We start from the raw sequence: 16,495 nt of genomic DNA on the forward strand, positions 1-16,495 counted from the left end.
TGGTATATTAGAATTACCAAATATTATATATTAATTGATGATATTTTTACTGTACGGTCACGTACATTACTATTTAATATCACGAATTTATATTAACATTTATATATTTCTGACAAAGTAATCGAGTTCAAACTTAGGGTATATTAATAATTATTAAAGTATTTTTCTCGGTGAGGGAACTCAAATGTTTAACGTGTCGGGGGCACGGGTTCCCGTTGTCCGATCAAGCTGAAATTTGGCAGGGACTATTTTTTTGTGGATTGGAAACATTCTGGAAGGTGCCGTGGAAAAAATTCGAAAACAAAATTTTGATCAAGAGTAAATAAGGACCACCCTAATATACATATATGCGCTGTGTGCGTGAGAACTTTCGAGTTGTTTTCTTCTTTGTGGAAAATTTACCTGATTGGAGACGTAAAATCATTTTTCGCACAAAGTTGTACACGGACTTTTGAAGAGATATCATAATTTTTAACGACTAACAGGTTTATGTGAATATACTTAGGGGAGACTGAGGCTGATTGATATATTCTACTAACAGACTGCTGAGCAATGTTTTGGTAGTCTAGTAAGAAAATACGTTAAAATCATGTAACACTGATCCACTTTGACTGACGTCAGTTTTCAAGATCTGTTTAACTAGCCTAGATTCTTAGCTGTAAATCGAGCTAAAGAAAAGGTTTCGTTTACTTACTAACATATCATTAAATTTTTACTTACATGTATTTCTACTTAGCCTAATAATATATGTTCGAGGTAGCGCCAAAAAATAATCTCTGTGTTTCGACAATTTCAAAATAAATTACAGGTTTTAATCAATCCCAGCTTCTCCTAATAACAAATCGTGTGCGGTAGATCTTTATAGACACTTGTCATCCATTTCGAAATGGATGATGCACGTATACATATATACATACATATATATACATATACATATATTGGTGTATAAAAATACATTATGTATACTTTAAGGGAACGCTTTCCACTCTCCGATAATAATTTTTGAAGAATGTATTATTATAACTTGTGCCAAAAGAGTGACACAAATTTTAATATATTTTTATTTTCTCAAAACACTTGGCAAAACGAAAGTTCTGCGTTTATAGAACGCACTTTAATGATAATAAAGATGTTGTTCTCTGTGTAAATACTTGTTACTTATTTTATATTCTCATGAATTTTATACCCACTAAAATTCTTAATGTCTCAAATTAACCGTTTACAGAATAAGTAACTGCATTGGTACAAGCAGTAATTCTTAACATAAATTTTATAAATTTTGTGTTTGCCTAAAGAGCAATATTACTACGTTGAATTTGGCATTAATTTGACATACATTGTATAAATGTGTCCTGAAATTAACATATTAATAAGATGACAAGTTTTCTACATGTGCTTCATCATTTTGACCAAACGATCCGATGAAATGATTGTATATCAATTGCGCGACAAGCTTTCTTCATAAAAATAAACGTCGCGATCGTTCAACGGTTGAACTGGTCGACAATTCGAAAGTATTGGGCCCTCTGCTGAACAGATTTTTCGAAATTTCTCCATCTATAACAGAAAATTGTATAAATGACGATAAGGCCGATAAATATTTTAGCGTATGCTTTTACCTGAGATGAGGATACAGCGATTGGTTCTTGCTGCACAATCCATGTGACAATTTCACTGCAGGGTGGCTGACTAAGAGAACCGCTGTACGTATAATAATCTCTGTTGAAAGGCGCAAAGATCCACTCCAATGGGAAAGGAGGTATGTAAACTTTAGATCCCGGACAGGTGATGCGCCACAAATTGCTCACGATGTGATCCAAGTAAGGATTATCCGCGTCATTTATCTGCATCGTAAAACGTCATAGTAAGCAAGGATGATTACGACGACTCAAGTTCAATAAGTACATTTTACTGATGCATTAATTTAATTTGATAATATTGTACTTGTGATAAAGCATTTATATTATCTGCTGACAAAAGAATTATACTTGAAAGAAGAACGAAGTGATCACTATTCCGTCTTTTACGCCAAGCGCGATCGCATCCGTGGGCGATTTAATTCCACGTTTTATGTGAATGATCTGCAGTTCCATAGGAAAACGGACGTAGTCCAATGTGTGTTCACTGCCCTCCTCGTTTGACGGACCCCAATGGAAGAGAACGTTGAACAAATCGTATGTATCGGTCAAAGGTCCTCCTTGCAGCTGCGGCCACCTGGTGCTGGTCCAAAATCCCCGGAGTATCACTGCGTAAAACATTATGTAGCACAGTATATAACTTTAATTGGTCTATTTTATTTTATGCCACATTATTATTATCGTAACATTAAAGATATATCATTAAATGTATTTTAATTCGCTCATAAAAAATTCAACGTTTTATTTAACGCATTATTATTCTATTAATATTTAAAATATATTATTAAGGCTCTTTTAATTTTATTTACTTGTGGAAAAAACTTATACTTATTTTATGCCATTATTATTTTAGTAATATGAAAATTTAATTTATTTTAATTTTATTTGCGCATAGAAAATTCTCATTTACATTTTATGCCACTGTTATTTTAGCAATATTAGATGTGCGCATTATTAAACATATATTTCAATTTGTTTGCTTGTAGAAAACTCACGCTTACCAGTATGGCCATCATTTGCGATAGTCATCGACAGAGGTCCACTGTTGTAATTGCTCCATCGAAGTGGTTCGGACGGCTGCATTACTATGGCGAGCCTAGTGGTGATATTAATAGGCGATTGAGTGCTACCGGTGCTCTCAGGATACAAATCTTTCCACGTATGGGGGCCGTTCTGATCGGCATAGCCGAACGAAAAGGCAGGCGGACGGTAGTCGTTTTCCATCCACGAGAACAATTGCGTCCCATCCAAAATTTCAGTTAACAATAGCACTAGAGCGAAAGAAATTTTTATGTGAAAATGTCCAACGGTAAAAGTGCAATTTCAGGTTTGCGAGTACTTAATTAATTTCATAAAATTGTGGGCTGTTAATTGTTGCACAATCGTGTCTTTCCATATAACATACGCACCCATGAGCAGAACGCCGCTACACGCGACCATACATTCCGCTAATGAGAAATCCAACATTTTTATAATGAAGTCCTACTCGGTGTTTGTATTGTAGAGGTTCGGATTTGTTAAGACTCATGTGCGATATTTCCAACGTGATGATAAATGTTTAGGCGAGTAGCGTACTTGAGAATTTGCCGAGTGTTTCATACCGCATAATAATCTCTATAAAAAATGTTTAAGAAATAATGCGGAATGTCAAATAATTTTTGCTGAAAATCGATATGAAGCTCACTTCAGTTTATAAGAATAATATGAAGGCAATACCGTAATGTAAGCACGAAGTAATTCGAAAGTATCACAATGCGTAGGCAACTTCTTACTCTCAAATTACTTACAACTTGTTTCCAGTGATGGCATCAAGATGGTTATAATATCAGTACGTTGAAAGTAACGTGTTTTAGAAGCGATGGAAACTTAAATTTAAATTTTACGTTTGAAAGCTCGATCGCGATGTACAGATGGCATTCAAATCTAAGAGCGTACTTTCACGTAAATAGACATTTTAATCGTAATCTTGCTTCGTAGATAAAGCATTTGTTACAGATGGATGTTTAATCTATTAAAGAGAATATTCTTGTTGCATTTATTTGATAATTTTGATGTTAAACTGTATTCTACATAAGAACAAAAATTATTCACGACATCGTCTTCGGGTCTGCCGAAATGGCGGCAGTCTCCAGTCGACATCAGTCGCATCGCCGTGTGGAATAAGAAATTCCCCCCCTTACTTTTGACAAATTATTGGTCGAACGATGGCACAGCAATGCTTGCAAACACCGGCAAAACAGGTTCTCTTCGCGCTCAATACAAAGTCGGAACAATGGATCACATATTTATCGTTTAATATTATTTCTTAGTCAATATCGAGCTGGCGAACAGAAAAATGCCAATAATGCGCGGCGGTCCTTTGAAAAGCGATGAATTTCAATTTATGAACGTGCAATTTCGATGGGGCCCGTCCAACTGTCGTGGCGCAGAACATTCCATTGACAACATTTGGTTAGAGAGACGAATTTGATATTAAAAATTACTGGCTGCGTGAAGAATGTATCATAATATTCTTTGTAATATTCAATCATAATATTCTTTATTTAATTTCAATTTCCATTAAAGTTATATTGAATTTTAAATTAAACGCGAGCTTCTTTTAACGTAGTTAGTTGCATTGATTAATACAATTTCTAAATGACAGTATTTAACAAGGTATTCGATGGAGGCACAAGTTATGCATTGGAATACACGTTACGGATCGATAGACAAGTGTTACGACAAATCTGACGGAATCGCAATACTCTCCTACCTCATGCAGGTACGACCGAGAATTAATTAAAATCCGACATGTCAGAATCCTGCCGTTTTTATGATAGACAATATCATTTGCGGGAAATCATTTCGCTGGATCGCTGTGGCAGTTTTATTAATGTATAATTATGATAAAAAAGGTTGTCGGCTGTCCTGGGATTCCAGATAATCCTGCACTTGCTCCAATCACTGATAAACTCTCGGAAATAAAACGGACGGATAGCGCAGTAAATATTACTCCGGGTAATATGATCTTCCATAATCTGTATTGAATTAATTAGTTATAAAATAGATCGATCGTGATTATCAGTGCAATGTCCCTTTTTTCCCGCCATTGCAGTTAACAGTGAGAGCGACTTTTTACAAAAACTTGTACGCGGATAGAGAAACTTTCTCGTAAAATTTATCCTGAAAATCATGTAATCGTGGAACAACATTCGAAAAATTTTATGAAAGTTTGTGAAACTGTACCATACATTTTGCTAGAAAAATTTCAGAAGATTCTCATAAATGTTCGAAATGCCATGTTGTCCCACGATTACGAAAATTCTTTCCGTGTATACATCTTCATTTTATTTTATAGAATACTTTCGCAATATATCATAAGTAAAATATTCATAAAAGTATTATATAATACTTATTACATAAAGTATTATTTGCAATATTATTATTTTTTAATTGACTCATAATTGCACTCATAATTTACTTCTAGACTGCTTACAGTGGATGATGCAGGCATGCACATCTCCTGGATATTATACTTACCCAGGCTCTCTCACTTTTCCTCCTTATAATGAATGCGTTACTTGGATAATTGTGCCGAATGCAATAAAAATGTCGTCTCGTCAGGTATATTAAAAGTATACATGTAGAGTAAAGTCCCCTGTTATGAGATAAGATCCTAATATGGAATAGCAGAGTTTCTGTTAAATTAATAGCCATCATCAGTTGATTCCATTAAGAATTTATTCGCCCCTTGGGGCGAAATCTGTTCAGTGGAAAAGTCATTGTTAGATCGTGTAATCGTTGCGAAATTATGCTATTAATAGAGGACTTTCGTGTAATCATTGCGAAATTATGGTATTAATAGAGGATTTTCCTCTATTAATTAAACTTTCAAATTATGTGCATTTTGTGTACATATTCACGTATAAAATAATTTACACGTTATCATAGATCGAAGCATTCAGAAGTCTTTACGCTATTAATAGAGGACTTTCCTCTATTAATTAAACTTTCAAATTATGTGCACTTTGTGTACATATTCACGTATAAAATAATTTACACGTTATCATAGATCGAAGCATTCAGAAGTCTTTACGATCACAAATGGGAGCATATAGTAAGGAACTATAGATCGCAACACCTTCTTCGCGGGAGAAGGATCTTCTTCGCCACAAAGGATACGGTAGCTTGATCGGTCGAAAGCAATATACAGGGTGAGTCGTAAAGACTGTCCGAACCTCTTACCATAAGCGATGAATTACCGACCGCAGCTGTAGCCAACTCGGGGAAAAAGTTGGTAAAATCTCGTTCTACATGTTTCAATCACGTATTATCTAATTATTTCTCGAGAAATGTAATTAGATATTACATGACTGAGACATGTAGAACGAAATTTTATCCATTTTTTTTCCCCGAGTTGGCTACAGTTGCGTTCGATAATTCACCACTTGTGGTAAAAGGTTGGGGCAGCCTTTACGACTCACCCTATATACATATGTATTTTATAGGATTCTAAAATTTCTTTGCCAAAGGAATTATTGCGAAGGAATTAAACCGAATCTAGAGAGCATGCAAATATGAATAAATACGAACGAATATTGTCGCTGAAGAATATGTTATTTGTGCTCGCTCGCTTGCTTGCTCTGGGTCAGGTCTTTATACATATATGTAAAATAGAATCTTCTTTGTGTATTCTTATTTTATGAAATGCAAATTAAATGGACGAGGATTTAAGTTTTCTACTGAAATTCTTGTAATACGGATACATCCTGTGATATGATGTATCCTTGTATTATAATTGTAGCAATATAAAATGTAGCTGCATAGATTAGCAGCTAACTTCAAGGATCAGTAACTTATTGGATTTACTTAAAATGTATAGTATGACATACAATTTAAAAATACCTTTACCGCTTGTACAAAATTTTTGAATTACCGTTTGCTCTACAATGAATAATTCTCGATTAGCATAATAATGGCGAATTATACAAAACTAGGTAAGTAAAATATTGGAGTAATTGGCAACAATATCAGGTTAGGAGTGCTTCATGTTACAAGTTTTACGTTATATTGTATAAATAAATATATTTTTGAGCTACGCAAAAAAGTGGTCAAGCACCGATCGATTTAAATGACAAAATTGCGCGACTTGCGAGATTTCCGCCGTTAATCTTAAATGGCCACTGGTTAAAAGATGGAAACGCAACTTTATTTAATGACGGCAGAAAGGGTAATTTCCTTTATTTTGTACTGAAATAGATTTGTTAGTATCGTTACGGGGCGCGATTAGATGTTAAATTCTCTTTTCAGCAATTATTTTTTTGAACGGCGACAGAATCCCGTCGACAGTGTCTGGTGGACCGCTCGGAAATGACAAGTACGAATTTCACAATGCGCACTTTCACTGGGGCGAGAACGATTGTAGAGGTGCTGAACATACGATCAATGGTACTTGGTAAGAATGCGCTCTCAACAGCTGTCAATTTAACATAAGAATTTGAAGGAATAAAGGACTAAGAAATCGGCTCTTAGTCCTTTATTCCTTCAAATTTGTGTTTATCACATTTGAGCCATACAAATTTTATTAATTTGTTAAAATAAGAAATTTCGTTTCGGTAATTTTTGCAAAATTTTAACGGATTCTTTATTCAAATTCACGCAGGTTTTCCATGGAATGCCATTTGGTGCATTGGAACCGAAAATATCTTACCTTCGAGGAATGTTTGAAACATCGCGATGGTCTTTGCATATTAGCTTATCTATTCTTGGTGCATTTATTTATACACGGTTACATCTTTAAATATATTTTTTATCCATTATTAACAATTTTGTTTCATAGGTTCAATCGGGACCTTGTCAATTGTACAATGTCAAGTTTGAAAGAATCTCTGAAAATCTCAAGCATATTCAGAATCCTGGGTCAGATATAAAAATTCCAGCAAGTTAATATCCACAGAGCAGAATGTGTTCCGTATTGTATACGATGTTTCAAATTTGACAATACTTTTGTGCTGTTTAGATTCTTTATCTTGGATGCGAATAGCAACAGACTGTCCAAGTTATTACACATATCACGGATCCTACAATTTCTACAACATAGATTTTAATTCAGACTGCGTTACGTGGATCATATTTCCAGCCATTATTCCTATACAATCTTGCCAAGTTAGTTATTCAATTTAAGTTGTGCCAAATATATGAACAGCGCAAAGATTTCTTTAAAGTTTCTGTAATAATTATTCTCTATATATTTATCATGCTTTTAATAATATTTGTCACTTGAAATATTACAATTATTAGAAAAAGTACAAGGCTAATATACGTACACAATTAATAAACCTTCTAGCTTAACGAGTTCCGAAAACTAAAGGATAAAAATGGCAAATTTATAAAATCGAATTGGAGAGACGTGCAACTTTTAAAAGGACGACAAACATTTTTAGCTGTCCCTTAAGAAAGAGACAAATACTACCAACTTAATAAACTGCTACAGATTTTCAAAGTTGCTAATTTGAACAAAATTTCAACAGAAATTGTCTAAAATAATCTTCAAATTTTCATAATACGTGTATAAATTAATTTCTATACGTTAAATATTTACACACATTTTATAAAAATTATTTACTAAAAATTTGAAAGTTTATTATCTGTTACTGCTTGAGAATAAATATAATTGCTACTAAATCTTAAGCCTCAACTCATTAAGTCTATGAAAAGAATCGACAGTGGAGCAAACTCGTTCTATGGTTTCTTCCAGCGCTTTATATATACGAATAAAAAATATTTCTCTATAAGATTGCAAATTTAAGTTGGACCTTTCCTCCTCTTTCTGCATTAGTATAGTTTCTGACTGATCACTTATTTTCTTGCTATATATTTCTAGCGAACTGTTATTGGATCTTTGAGACACGGGCGTCAATTTCTCTTCTACCTCCATCGGCGTTGCAGGCTCTTCTCGCGTCAGACTGTTCCTCTTCACGAGTTCACTTTCATTTTCAAACAGATTCGCGAAGGCACATAAAATATTATACGCAGCGTCATATTTATTGAGATACGCGATATCAGGTTCGATCAATCTTGGCCTTAGACTTTGTTTGCAAAGTTTGTTAAATCGGGCCAGCATGTCGCGTTTGTAATTAATATTTTCTATCCGCAAAAGAATACCTCGCAGAGTGTCTAGTGACAAATTCCAGGCTGGCGTGCTCTTACCGGCAACGTCAAAATATATTGCTTGTAGTTGCATTACGATACCCGGATGATAATGATGATAAGGATTTTGGGAGACGAACAGGTCACTTTGCGAGAGTGACGTCTCACGAGGCGGCTCCAGTAGTTCACTGTGCTCCACTCTAGTCATGATCTCCTCGACGATCGAGCGTATCATTGAGTCTCGAACGCAGCGATTCAGGTATTCGTCGATCGTTTGGCGATCGGTCAGTTCTTCATCTTGGATATCGGTCGCGCAGCCCCAGAATCGGAATACGAACGTGGAGGGACTTAATTTCGGCTCCGTGACGAATCGCCAAAATTCGGTGAAGACTCCACGTGTCCCGGATCGGTACCACACCCCGAGCCTCACGATCTGCCCCGGAAGTATGAGTCCGTTCGTCTTGTTGAAGAAGAACGGACTGCCCCGTCTCTCGAGAGACACGCCGTACGTCCGGAAGGGCGAGTATCGCCAATAATACGTGATAACGTGGGTTCCTTTATTCTCGAGGACAATCTCTCTCTCGATTCGTTCATTGGGTTTACCCGCAAAAGTTAGCGACCACACGATAGGCTCGGTGCCCACTGGCTCCGTTCTTCCGGAGGGAGATCCGTGCCAGACGAATTCTCGGTCTTGGATCCTCAGAACCGCTGCCTGATCGGCAGCCCCGCGCGGCTCATCTTCATCAGGTTCCGTGATGGTTACCGGCGGAATTCGTAGCAGCGGTAATTTCTTCCTTTCGTACGCACGTCCTTGAATGGCCAGCGTTGCCGTTTCCGGCTCCTTGGGCAGCAGCAGTGCGAGTTCCTCGGCAAGTTCGAGCTTACGCGTCTTCAGATACTCGCTACGTTTCCAGAATTCTTCCTTTTGGGAGGCGAGAGCTCGCTCCTTTGCCATTAGATCCGGCAGTCCGACGTGCATCAAGTCCGGGCGAAGATTCAAGTCCTTCCTGCTGGGAGTCAAGGATATCTCCGGCAAGCAGGTATCGCCGCGATTCGGCAGGAACTCGGGCGTTCTCCAAAATTCCGGTCCACTGCGATACTTATCGGTGAACACGGTACCGGCGGCGTGTTCCATAAGGTCTTTCATCTCCACGAAGGCGCGAAACCTTTCTGTGGAATTCTGTACTTGATCGGCCTGCGAACGACCAGTAACAGACTCGACGCGACGAGTTTGCTTCCTCCGCTCGGCAAGCCATTTCTTCCAATTCACGAAACGACGATCTTCCGAAAAAGACGTATCTTCGGAAAGAAGGTTATCCCTGATCGTAACAAACGGGTCACGAGTCTTCCAGATTTGGGGCTTTTCCGATTTACCGATTTTTCGCGCAAAATCCATTTTCGAGGGGCCAGTAAATTATTTCACGTATCCTGTTTAAAAACAACCGATGTTTTATTCCTTCAAATGAGAGCCTACATTTATTTTATCTCCCAATCCGTCGACTACAGTCGTCGTGCTTTCCACTCTTAAATAAGGTACGTATATACGATACTTGCGGCTAAGTATTTTCTTTTCCCGCGATGTTTAATTAAGTAACAATTAATCGTGTAAATGAGCATGTCATATTTCATGAGCGGTTGTTATCGTGTATTTTGACAGTTTATGTTAAGCGGGTTAATAATACGCATAACATACATACAAGTTGTTATTAAATAGTCGTTTATCAGAAACTTACAATTTTATGTTGTAAATTAAAGTTCTTTTAATATATTTCAGTTTTTAATTTAGTTTAAATTGAAAAGTTTAATATGATAAAGTTTGTTTTAAATTTTAATTAGAAACATTTTTATTTTTACGAATAAGCAAATGTGTGTGTGTGTGTGCGCGCGTGTGTGTTTTGCATGTGCGCACATACCCCCAAGTAAATACTTTTCAAATTATGTCTTTGCCAGTAATTTACTGAAGAATAGAAACATTAACGACGCGCTCCTGTGGTCTCTCTAGAGTGCTCTATTATCGATGGTGCTCGGTATCGATAAAATGTTTCAATTGAAGTTCGAGCGAAGCAAAATCAAATCAAATGTTATGTTGAAAATGGCTTGAAGCCTTTAAATTGGCCAGTAATGTATATCATATAACGTATCGGAATGAATTCTTCGACAGGTGCGATATATACTATACTTTTTAAATTAAATATAACTTTTTCTCTCGTAATTATGTATACATAGATCCCCACGAATACGAGCATGAAGAAACAGTTAGATTTATACAACAATTAGCTCGCACCGATGGCACATTGAGATCGCCGATCGATTTGAATATCAGCCACATGAAAGTCGTGAATCTAAATCCTATACAGTGGCCCAGTTACAATGTCACGCCAAAAAAATTAAAACTTACCAACACTGGATACACTGGTAAAACCTGGGAGCAACATGCAACATCTAAATGCGTTCGCGTCTCTGATAGTAATTGCGTTTATTATTCATAGTCATGCTTAGTGCAACGTGGCGCGAAGAAGAGCCGTACTTATACGGTGGCCCTTTCGTCAGCAGCTATGTCTTCTCGCAGCTTCATTTCCACTGGGGCAAGACTGACATGGACGGTAGCGAACACCACGTTGACGGTGGAAGGTCCCACTTTTATTGCCTACCCAGCGAGAAATAACTCGACATCGTTTCGACATCGATTCGACATCGATCGACGAGTCATTTCTCACCGTGTACGTTTTTAAGCTAATCGTTTACGTGGCTTTTTAATCCAAACGCGTTTGCCCACAAAGCATGCCAATGGAGCTGCACGCGGTACATTATAAGAGTGATTACGGCACTCAAATAGCGGCTCTTCGACAAAATGACGGCGTCACCATATTAGTGTATTTCTTCCAGGTATTAAAAATACGTGTCTCTGTTATATCGAATAAATTAATTCTATTATATAATGGCTCTATATTAGATTATCTTTTCTACATTACTTCTTGATACGTTTTCGAATATGTGTTTTCAAAATTTCAATAGAAATTTTTAATGTCAGCTAGATACGTGTCTTAAAAATAATATTACATTCAGCTGCAGGCGGCCCCTAATCCGCTTCTGGATGACATCGTAAATACATTACCCTTTATCCAAGCAGCTCATTCTTCCATTCGTTTAATACCTTTCCCTATATCGAATATTATGCGATGCTTCCAACGTGATTACTTCGTTTACTGGGGCTCCATAACCATGACAAATATCAGAAATAGTGTACTTTGGTTAATAAGCAGAGAGCCATTAGGAATATCCATTGATCAAGTGAGTTATGTCATGTTGGCAAAGCTACAAGCGGCCTGAATAATTAAAGAGAATAAGATTGTCGCACAGTTAATTTATCTCATGATGAACTTAATTTTTTCAGATCGCGGAGTTTCGGACGCTGTGCGATGAACGTAAATTACCGATCTTAACAAATCGTCAGCCATTGCAGGACAGATGTAATAGAAACATTTTCCACGTATGCCCTAGTGGGTCCAGATATGCCACGCTTCTGCCAATTCCACGTAATGTCAATGATAAATATATTCGCAGAGACAATGCCGATAGTCGTAATAAACAATGATGCACTGATTACATTCTAAGGGGATCCCAAAGCCGCTGGTGAACTCGATCAGTGTCAATAAGATAGGAGACGGAATTAAAAGCGTCAATTATCAGCATTTTTAATTCCAAGTTCTACTCGGTCCGAAAAATTTGTAGCCAACCAATTTGCAGCTTTTACGAAAAAGTGGCAATTTTATTAGCTACACACTGCTCAGACCGAGATTTTGGATCGAATTCTAGCATCGTCAACACCATAGCTTTACTCGAAAAAGCCTGCAACTATTTCTACACGCCGTACTGCTCTTTTTCTCTTTTTCTAGACTTGGATTTCTGGACTTGCGTTTATTAGAAATAATCTTTTTTCCTAGGCTATTAATCTCAGTTCTAATTGCACGATATTGTTCTTATATGATGTCCCTAGAGCAGGCCTGGGCAACTTTCACTGCCCGCGGGCGCCCGTTTGCCCGCGGGCAATAGCTGTGCGTGTCGGGCAAGAGTGGGGAGACAGTTTCGGCAAGAGTGGGGAGACAGTTTCGGCAAGTGGGAAAGAACGTCGCGCTTTAGAAGTATAGTTCCGAATATGATTGAGACGTGGTGGGGCGATGATTGGAGTGGGGGCATGCCCGTCGGCTGAGTGCCCGCGGGCAGCATTTTGCCCACCCCTGCCCTAGAGTATGCTGGTCTCATTTTGTATATATTTATTGTAGAATTCTTGTATCAAGCAAATATTGTCGTCAAGTGCACAAAAATTAGTGAAATTGTCAATTTTGCTTCCTCATAGAGGAAGCTTTGTTTTTTCGTTTTTTTTAAATATAAAGTCGACCAGTACAGTCTAGATTTTGCTGCGTGCTTTAATTCTGTAAAAGAGTTTTGCATTTTTTCTCTAACACAGAATGTCGATAAAACAGATGGCTTTAGGATCCCCTTAACTATACTGCAATTTATTATTCATGAATACAAATTATGTCGAAGATTTCTCCACGTGCTGCCGTTTAATTCATTTTGTGTATGGACACTAGCCTCGTAAAGCCTTGTAAAGCATTGATTATTTCCTTCTTCTGCGACGCCTCTTAGTCCTTTCCCCCTCGAGATCGCAGTCCGGGTAGAAAGAGGCGCAGTTGACGCCACCCAAGCCCAGAATAGATGCTTTCACAGAATCCAACATTGCCGACCACGGAGTCTTGTGTAGCATTCTGCCCGACAACCAACTCATGCCCAAGCTGAAAAAGAGGGTGCTGACGTTATCGAGATATAACTCGAAATCGTCGACCACTGATAACGCATCGACCGACTTACGGGATGATAATAAGTTTACATCGATCGTTTTGTGTGCGAAAATATACAATGATTACCATTACGCAATCTATTACCTCCAAACGGGAATCCAAATTCTACGATCGTCCTTAGTCCCCTTGGAATATTGATTATCCTCGCACAGTATCCTGCGCAGACAATTACCGGAGTCTGCTTCGGCGACCATGGCTGCTTCGACGGACCTCAAAACGCGATAGGACAGCTCGTTCAAATCCTCTTTGCTAATGACAGACGAGGAGAGAGAAATCACGTGTCTCCTGATTCGCCTGCTGCCACTATAATCCTAAAATACGTAACGGGAGTTGTTTGGAGCCGCAAATACATATACCCCGATAGGAAAATATTTAGAGAATTAGGTATGTGACGAGATCTGGATGAAATTTGGAATGCTGGAATTATGGGTACATATTTCGTCAAATATTGACAAATATTTGCACAATGTATTTCTAAATAGTACGTCAGCAAAACAGCTGCGTTTTGGCGAATCACTGCAATTATTACACAATATTTGAGACCTTTTCCTATCGGGGTTACAAACGTTTGAATATATTTTTGGCGAATTAGATATTCTCCTTAAAAAGATATTTTAGAAAATGATAGGACACATCTTATAAACGAGTTTCTTTCTAATACCGTGCAATTCATCAAGAGCTGAATGACGAACAGCCCGAATGCCAGGAACGCAAGTGCGGTGAGTGCGATTTCGAAGAAATCCTTAATAGACAGATCATGGCCCTTTCCCTTGGAGTAGGAGGGTTTAGCGTACTCCTCATGATGATGATCCTGCTGATGATCCTGTTGGTGAGGCCCATAATAGTACTCCTCGTGGAAGGACGGAAAAAAGTCGCCATGATGTCCAAGGTGATCGCCATGATGATGGCCGTACGAAGATGAAGGTCCGTAATGGAGGGAAAAATGTCCAGTCGACGATGACAGCATGTCGTCTATTCGTGGAATATGTAAATATGACTTTCATACGGCGCGCTATGTTCTGCGCTAGCTTCTGCAATCTACCTTCCTGGGACGGTTCATAGACGCCCGCTTTTCCATTCGATGGCAGAGGAGCTTGCATCGCGTATCCCGTCACCTCACCGTCGAACTCCTCAATGTCGTCATGTTGGACGTCTTGTTTCCGTTTCATTTTCTTGCGAGGCGTGTAGTGCCGATACACGTCGTTCAGCGTCGTTGTTCTATTATAGATACGAATTAAAAAGACTTTATTAATTGTCTAATAGTATTTTGCAGAGCACTACAGTAAAATTAGAAACGTTATTTTTAATTAATATTATAATTAATATTAATATAATATTACATTTATTTTTAATAAAAATCATTTTGTGTCAAGCATTAAAATCTCTAATAATTTATTGAACACAAATAAATTTTGAATTAATAAAACATTTTATAGTAGAGGAGTGAATTTTTTATCCTAAATATACAATATCAATTTATAATATCATTGTAATAATTGTATAACAGTTGTCAAAGTTACAAGTAAGGCCCGGTTTTGCAAACGTTAAACTTTAAGCTTGGCTTAGTTCGTTCTTTGTCTCTTTCCAACTGTTACCTTAGAAAGAGACAAACATGAATTAAACTAACATTAAAATTAAGCGACGTTTGGCGAAACCACACTGTAAAAGAAGTATGTAAAATTACATATAACATAATACTATTAATAACGGAAATATATAAATTTATGTACTTTTACAAAAAAATTTTTGCTACTCTTTGTTGTGTAAATACTTGTTTATATATGATGAAAAATTACAAAAATTTAGCAGAAACTCCGCTATCTTATATTAAAATCCTGTTTCATAATAGAGGACTTTTCTCTGTATTTGGATGATAAAATTTAGACATTTTTATTCTACATGTTTACCGTTGTAGCCAGTTTTTATATCTCGAACTTCCTTCATCGGCCAAAAGTTTATCGTGTATTGTAACATTGTCATCGCCCAAGAAATTGTGCACATTGTTAGCTGATGGAGATTCCGGATGTCGCTTCACTCTAGGCGTGCTCACTTCCTTGAAGATTTCCTCCGCCATGTAGCCGTGACAAAGATACTCATTCATTCTTTTCCTAATTTCACATATAAATTCAGTGTCGAAGTTGTACACGCCTACATTTTCAGTTTGTTCATTCAGATCGGATGGTACGTGAAAGTTTACCTGTGATATTCCATTTTGTATAACGCGCTATCAAAAGATCCGTCAACGGTTCCGCTTACCACTGCCTTGGGAGCACTAGTTTTGTATTGTTCGCCAAATAGAAACGATCCAGGTAAAAGATCCGCGGAAAGTATGTCGTTTTGGTCGATGCAAAACTCGTTGCCGTCGTCGAAGCATTCTTGTGCCGATATTGTACAAATTACGAAAAAGATTTCCAAAAGATATATGATTTCATAAGTTCGTAATGAGCACTTTCCACCGCGTTTCGACGGATCTTCTGGCGCCATTCTACGGGAGTTGTCACTGAAACGCGGAGATGACTGTGACTGAAGACAAGGCGACACGCTCTTGTAGTAATTCGCTTGTCTGCTAGAAATAATTGCTTTAACCGTAACCTTGCCTGGACTGCGTTACAACAGGTTTATTTACAGGTTCAAGTACATTATCAAGAACAATATTCGCTGTAATTAAGTATAATATATAATCTAATATATAATACATAATCAAATTATATATAATATATTTTTAGATATTATTATATACAGGGTGGGCCATTTTAATTTATACAGTCGATTTTTTAAAAAACTAAAAGAGATATGAAAAAATGTTTCAGACAAAAGTTGTATGGTTTCGAGGGGGACATAAGATGGTACCATAGGTTTGACCTTGAA

General features: G+C 37.4%; 8 protein-coding genes across 10 annotated transcripts in view; 5 read left to right on the plus strand and 3 right to left on the minus strand.

The window, feature by feature from the left end:
• The window catches only part of LOC105565269 (CD151 antigen-like), a 10,485-nt gene extending 9,337 nt beyond the window's left edge, over positions 1 to 1,148 (plus strand). For 2 of the 3 annotated variants that reach the window (XM_012018317.1, XM_012018315.1), the window contains one exon: positions 344 to 1,148. The gene's annotated coding sequence lies outside the window, so the exon portion shown is untranslated. Of the gene's footprint in view, positions 1 to 278 lie in introns of all 3 variants that reach the window. The other variant, XM_012018316.1, reaches the window with a different exon arrangement.
• A 78-nt stretch (positions 1,149 to 1,226) lies between these two features.
• On the minus strand, positions 1,227 to 3,444 carry LOC105565268 (carbonic anhydrase 1-like). Its single transcript, XM_012018314.1, has 5 exons — positions 3,047 to 3,444; positions 2,639 to 2,908; positions 1,989 to 2,245; positions 1,620 to 1,844; positions 1,227 to 1,557 (listed from the first exon to the last, which is right to left on the minus strand). The coding sequence occupies exons 1-5, from the start codon at positions 3,102 to 3,104 to the stop codon at positions 1,438 to 1,440; spliced, it is 930 nt and encodes a 309-aa protein (XP_011873704.1). The 5' UTR covers positions 3,105 to 3,444; the 3' UTR covers positions 1,227 to 1,437.
• A 103-nt stretch (positions 3,445 to 3,547) lies between these two features.
• On the plus strand, positions 3,548 to 6,169 carry LOC105565307 (carbonic anhydrase 1-like). Its single transcript, XM_012018392.1, has 8 exons — positions 3,548 to 3,578; positions 3,713 to 3,877; positions 3,947 to 4,088; positions 4,293 to 4,398; positions 4,532 to 4,634; positions 5,104 to 5,240; positions 5,689 to 5,799; positions 6,125 to 6,169. Exons 1-8 carry the CDS (start codon positions 3,548 to 3,550, stop codon positions 6,167 to 6,169), a joined length of 840 nt encoding a protein of 279 aa, XP_011873782.1.
• A 422-nt stretch (positions 6,170 to 6,591) lies between these two features.
• Positions 6,592 to 8,070, plus strand: LOC105565308 (carbonic anhydrase 3-like). Its single transcript, XM_012018393.1, has 7 exons — positions 6,592 to 6,613; positions 6,712 to 6,846; positions 6,927 to 7,071; positions 7,279 to 7,384; positions 7,456 to 7,558; positions 7,636 to 7,781; positions 7,963 to 8,070. Exons 1-7 carry the CDS (start codon positions 6,592 to 6,594, stop codon positions 8,068 to 8,070), a joined length of 765 nt encoding a protein of 254 aa, XP_011873783.1.
• A 225-nt stretch (positions 8,071 to 8,295) lies between these two features.
• Positions 8,296 to 10,161, minus strand: LOC105565309 (MYCBP-associated protein-like). Its single transcript, XM_012018394.1, has one exon. It carries the CDS (start codon positions 10,159 to 10,161, stop codon positions 8,296 to 8,298), a length of 1,866 nt encoding a protein of 621 aa, XP_011873784.1.
• Positions 10,162 to 10,910: 749 nt separating this feature from the next.
• On the plus strand, positions 10,911 to 11,430 carry LOC105565310 (carbonic anhydrase 1-like). The gene is made up of 3 exons (XM_012018395.1): positions 10,911 to 10,926; positions 10,992 to 11,224; positions 11,260 to 11,430. Exons 1-3 carry the CDS (start codon positions 10,911 to 10,913, stop codon positions 11,428 to 11,430), a joined length of 420 nt encoding a protein of 139 aa, XP_011873785.1.
• A 116-nt stretch (positions 11,431 to 11,546) lies between these two features.
• LOC105565311 (carbonic anhydrase 13-like) lies at positions 11,547 to 12,360 on the plus strand. Its single transcript, XM_012018396.1, has 3 exons — positions 11,547 to 11,651; positions 11,832 to 12,056; positions 12,160 to 12,360. Exons 1-3 carry the CDS (start codon positions 11,547 to 11,549, stop codon positions 12,358 to 12,360), a joined length of 531 nt encoding a protein of 176 aa, XP_011873786.1.
• Positions 12,361 to 13,265: 905 nt separating this feature from the next.
• LOC105565271 lies at positions 13,266 to 16,290 on the minus strand. Its single transcript, XM_012018318.1, has 6 exons — positions 15,825 to 16,290; positions 15,535 to 15,735; positions 14,670 to 14,845; positions 14,289 to 14,599; positions 13,712 to 13,938; positions 13,266 to 13,561 (listed from the first exon to the last, which is right to left on the minus strand). The coding sequence occupies exons 1-6, from the start codon at positions 16,109 to 16,111 to the stop codon at positions 13,387 to 13,389; spliced, it is 1,377 nt and encodes a 458-aa protein (XP_011873708.1). The 5' UTR covers positions 16,112 to 16,290; the 3' UTR covers positions 13,266 to 13,386.
• Positions 16,291 to 16,495: the final 205 nt, after the last annotated feature.

The sequence above is a fragment of the Vollenhovia emeryi genome, unplaced genomic scaffold (assembly GCF_000949405.1).
Source record: "Vollenhovia emeryi isolate VEMERY1.0 unplaced genomic scaffold, V.emery_V1.0 DF939154.1, whole genome shotgun sequence".
NCBI lineage: Eukaryota > Metazoa > Arthropoda > Insecta > Hymenoptera > Formicidae > Vollenhovia > Vollenhovia emeryi.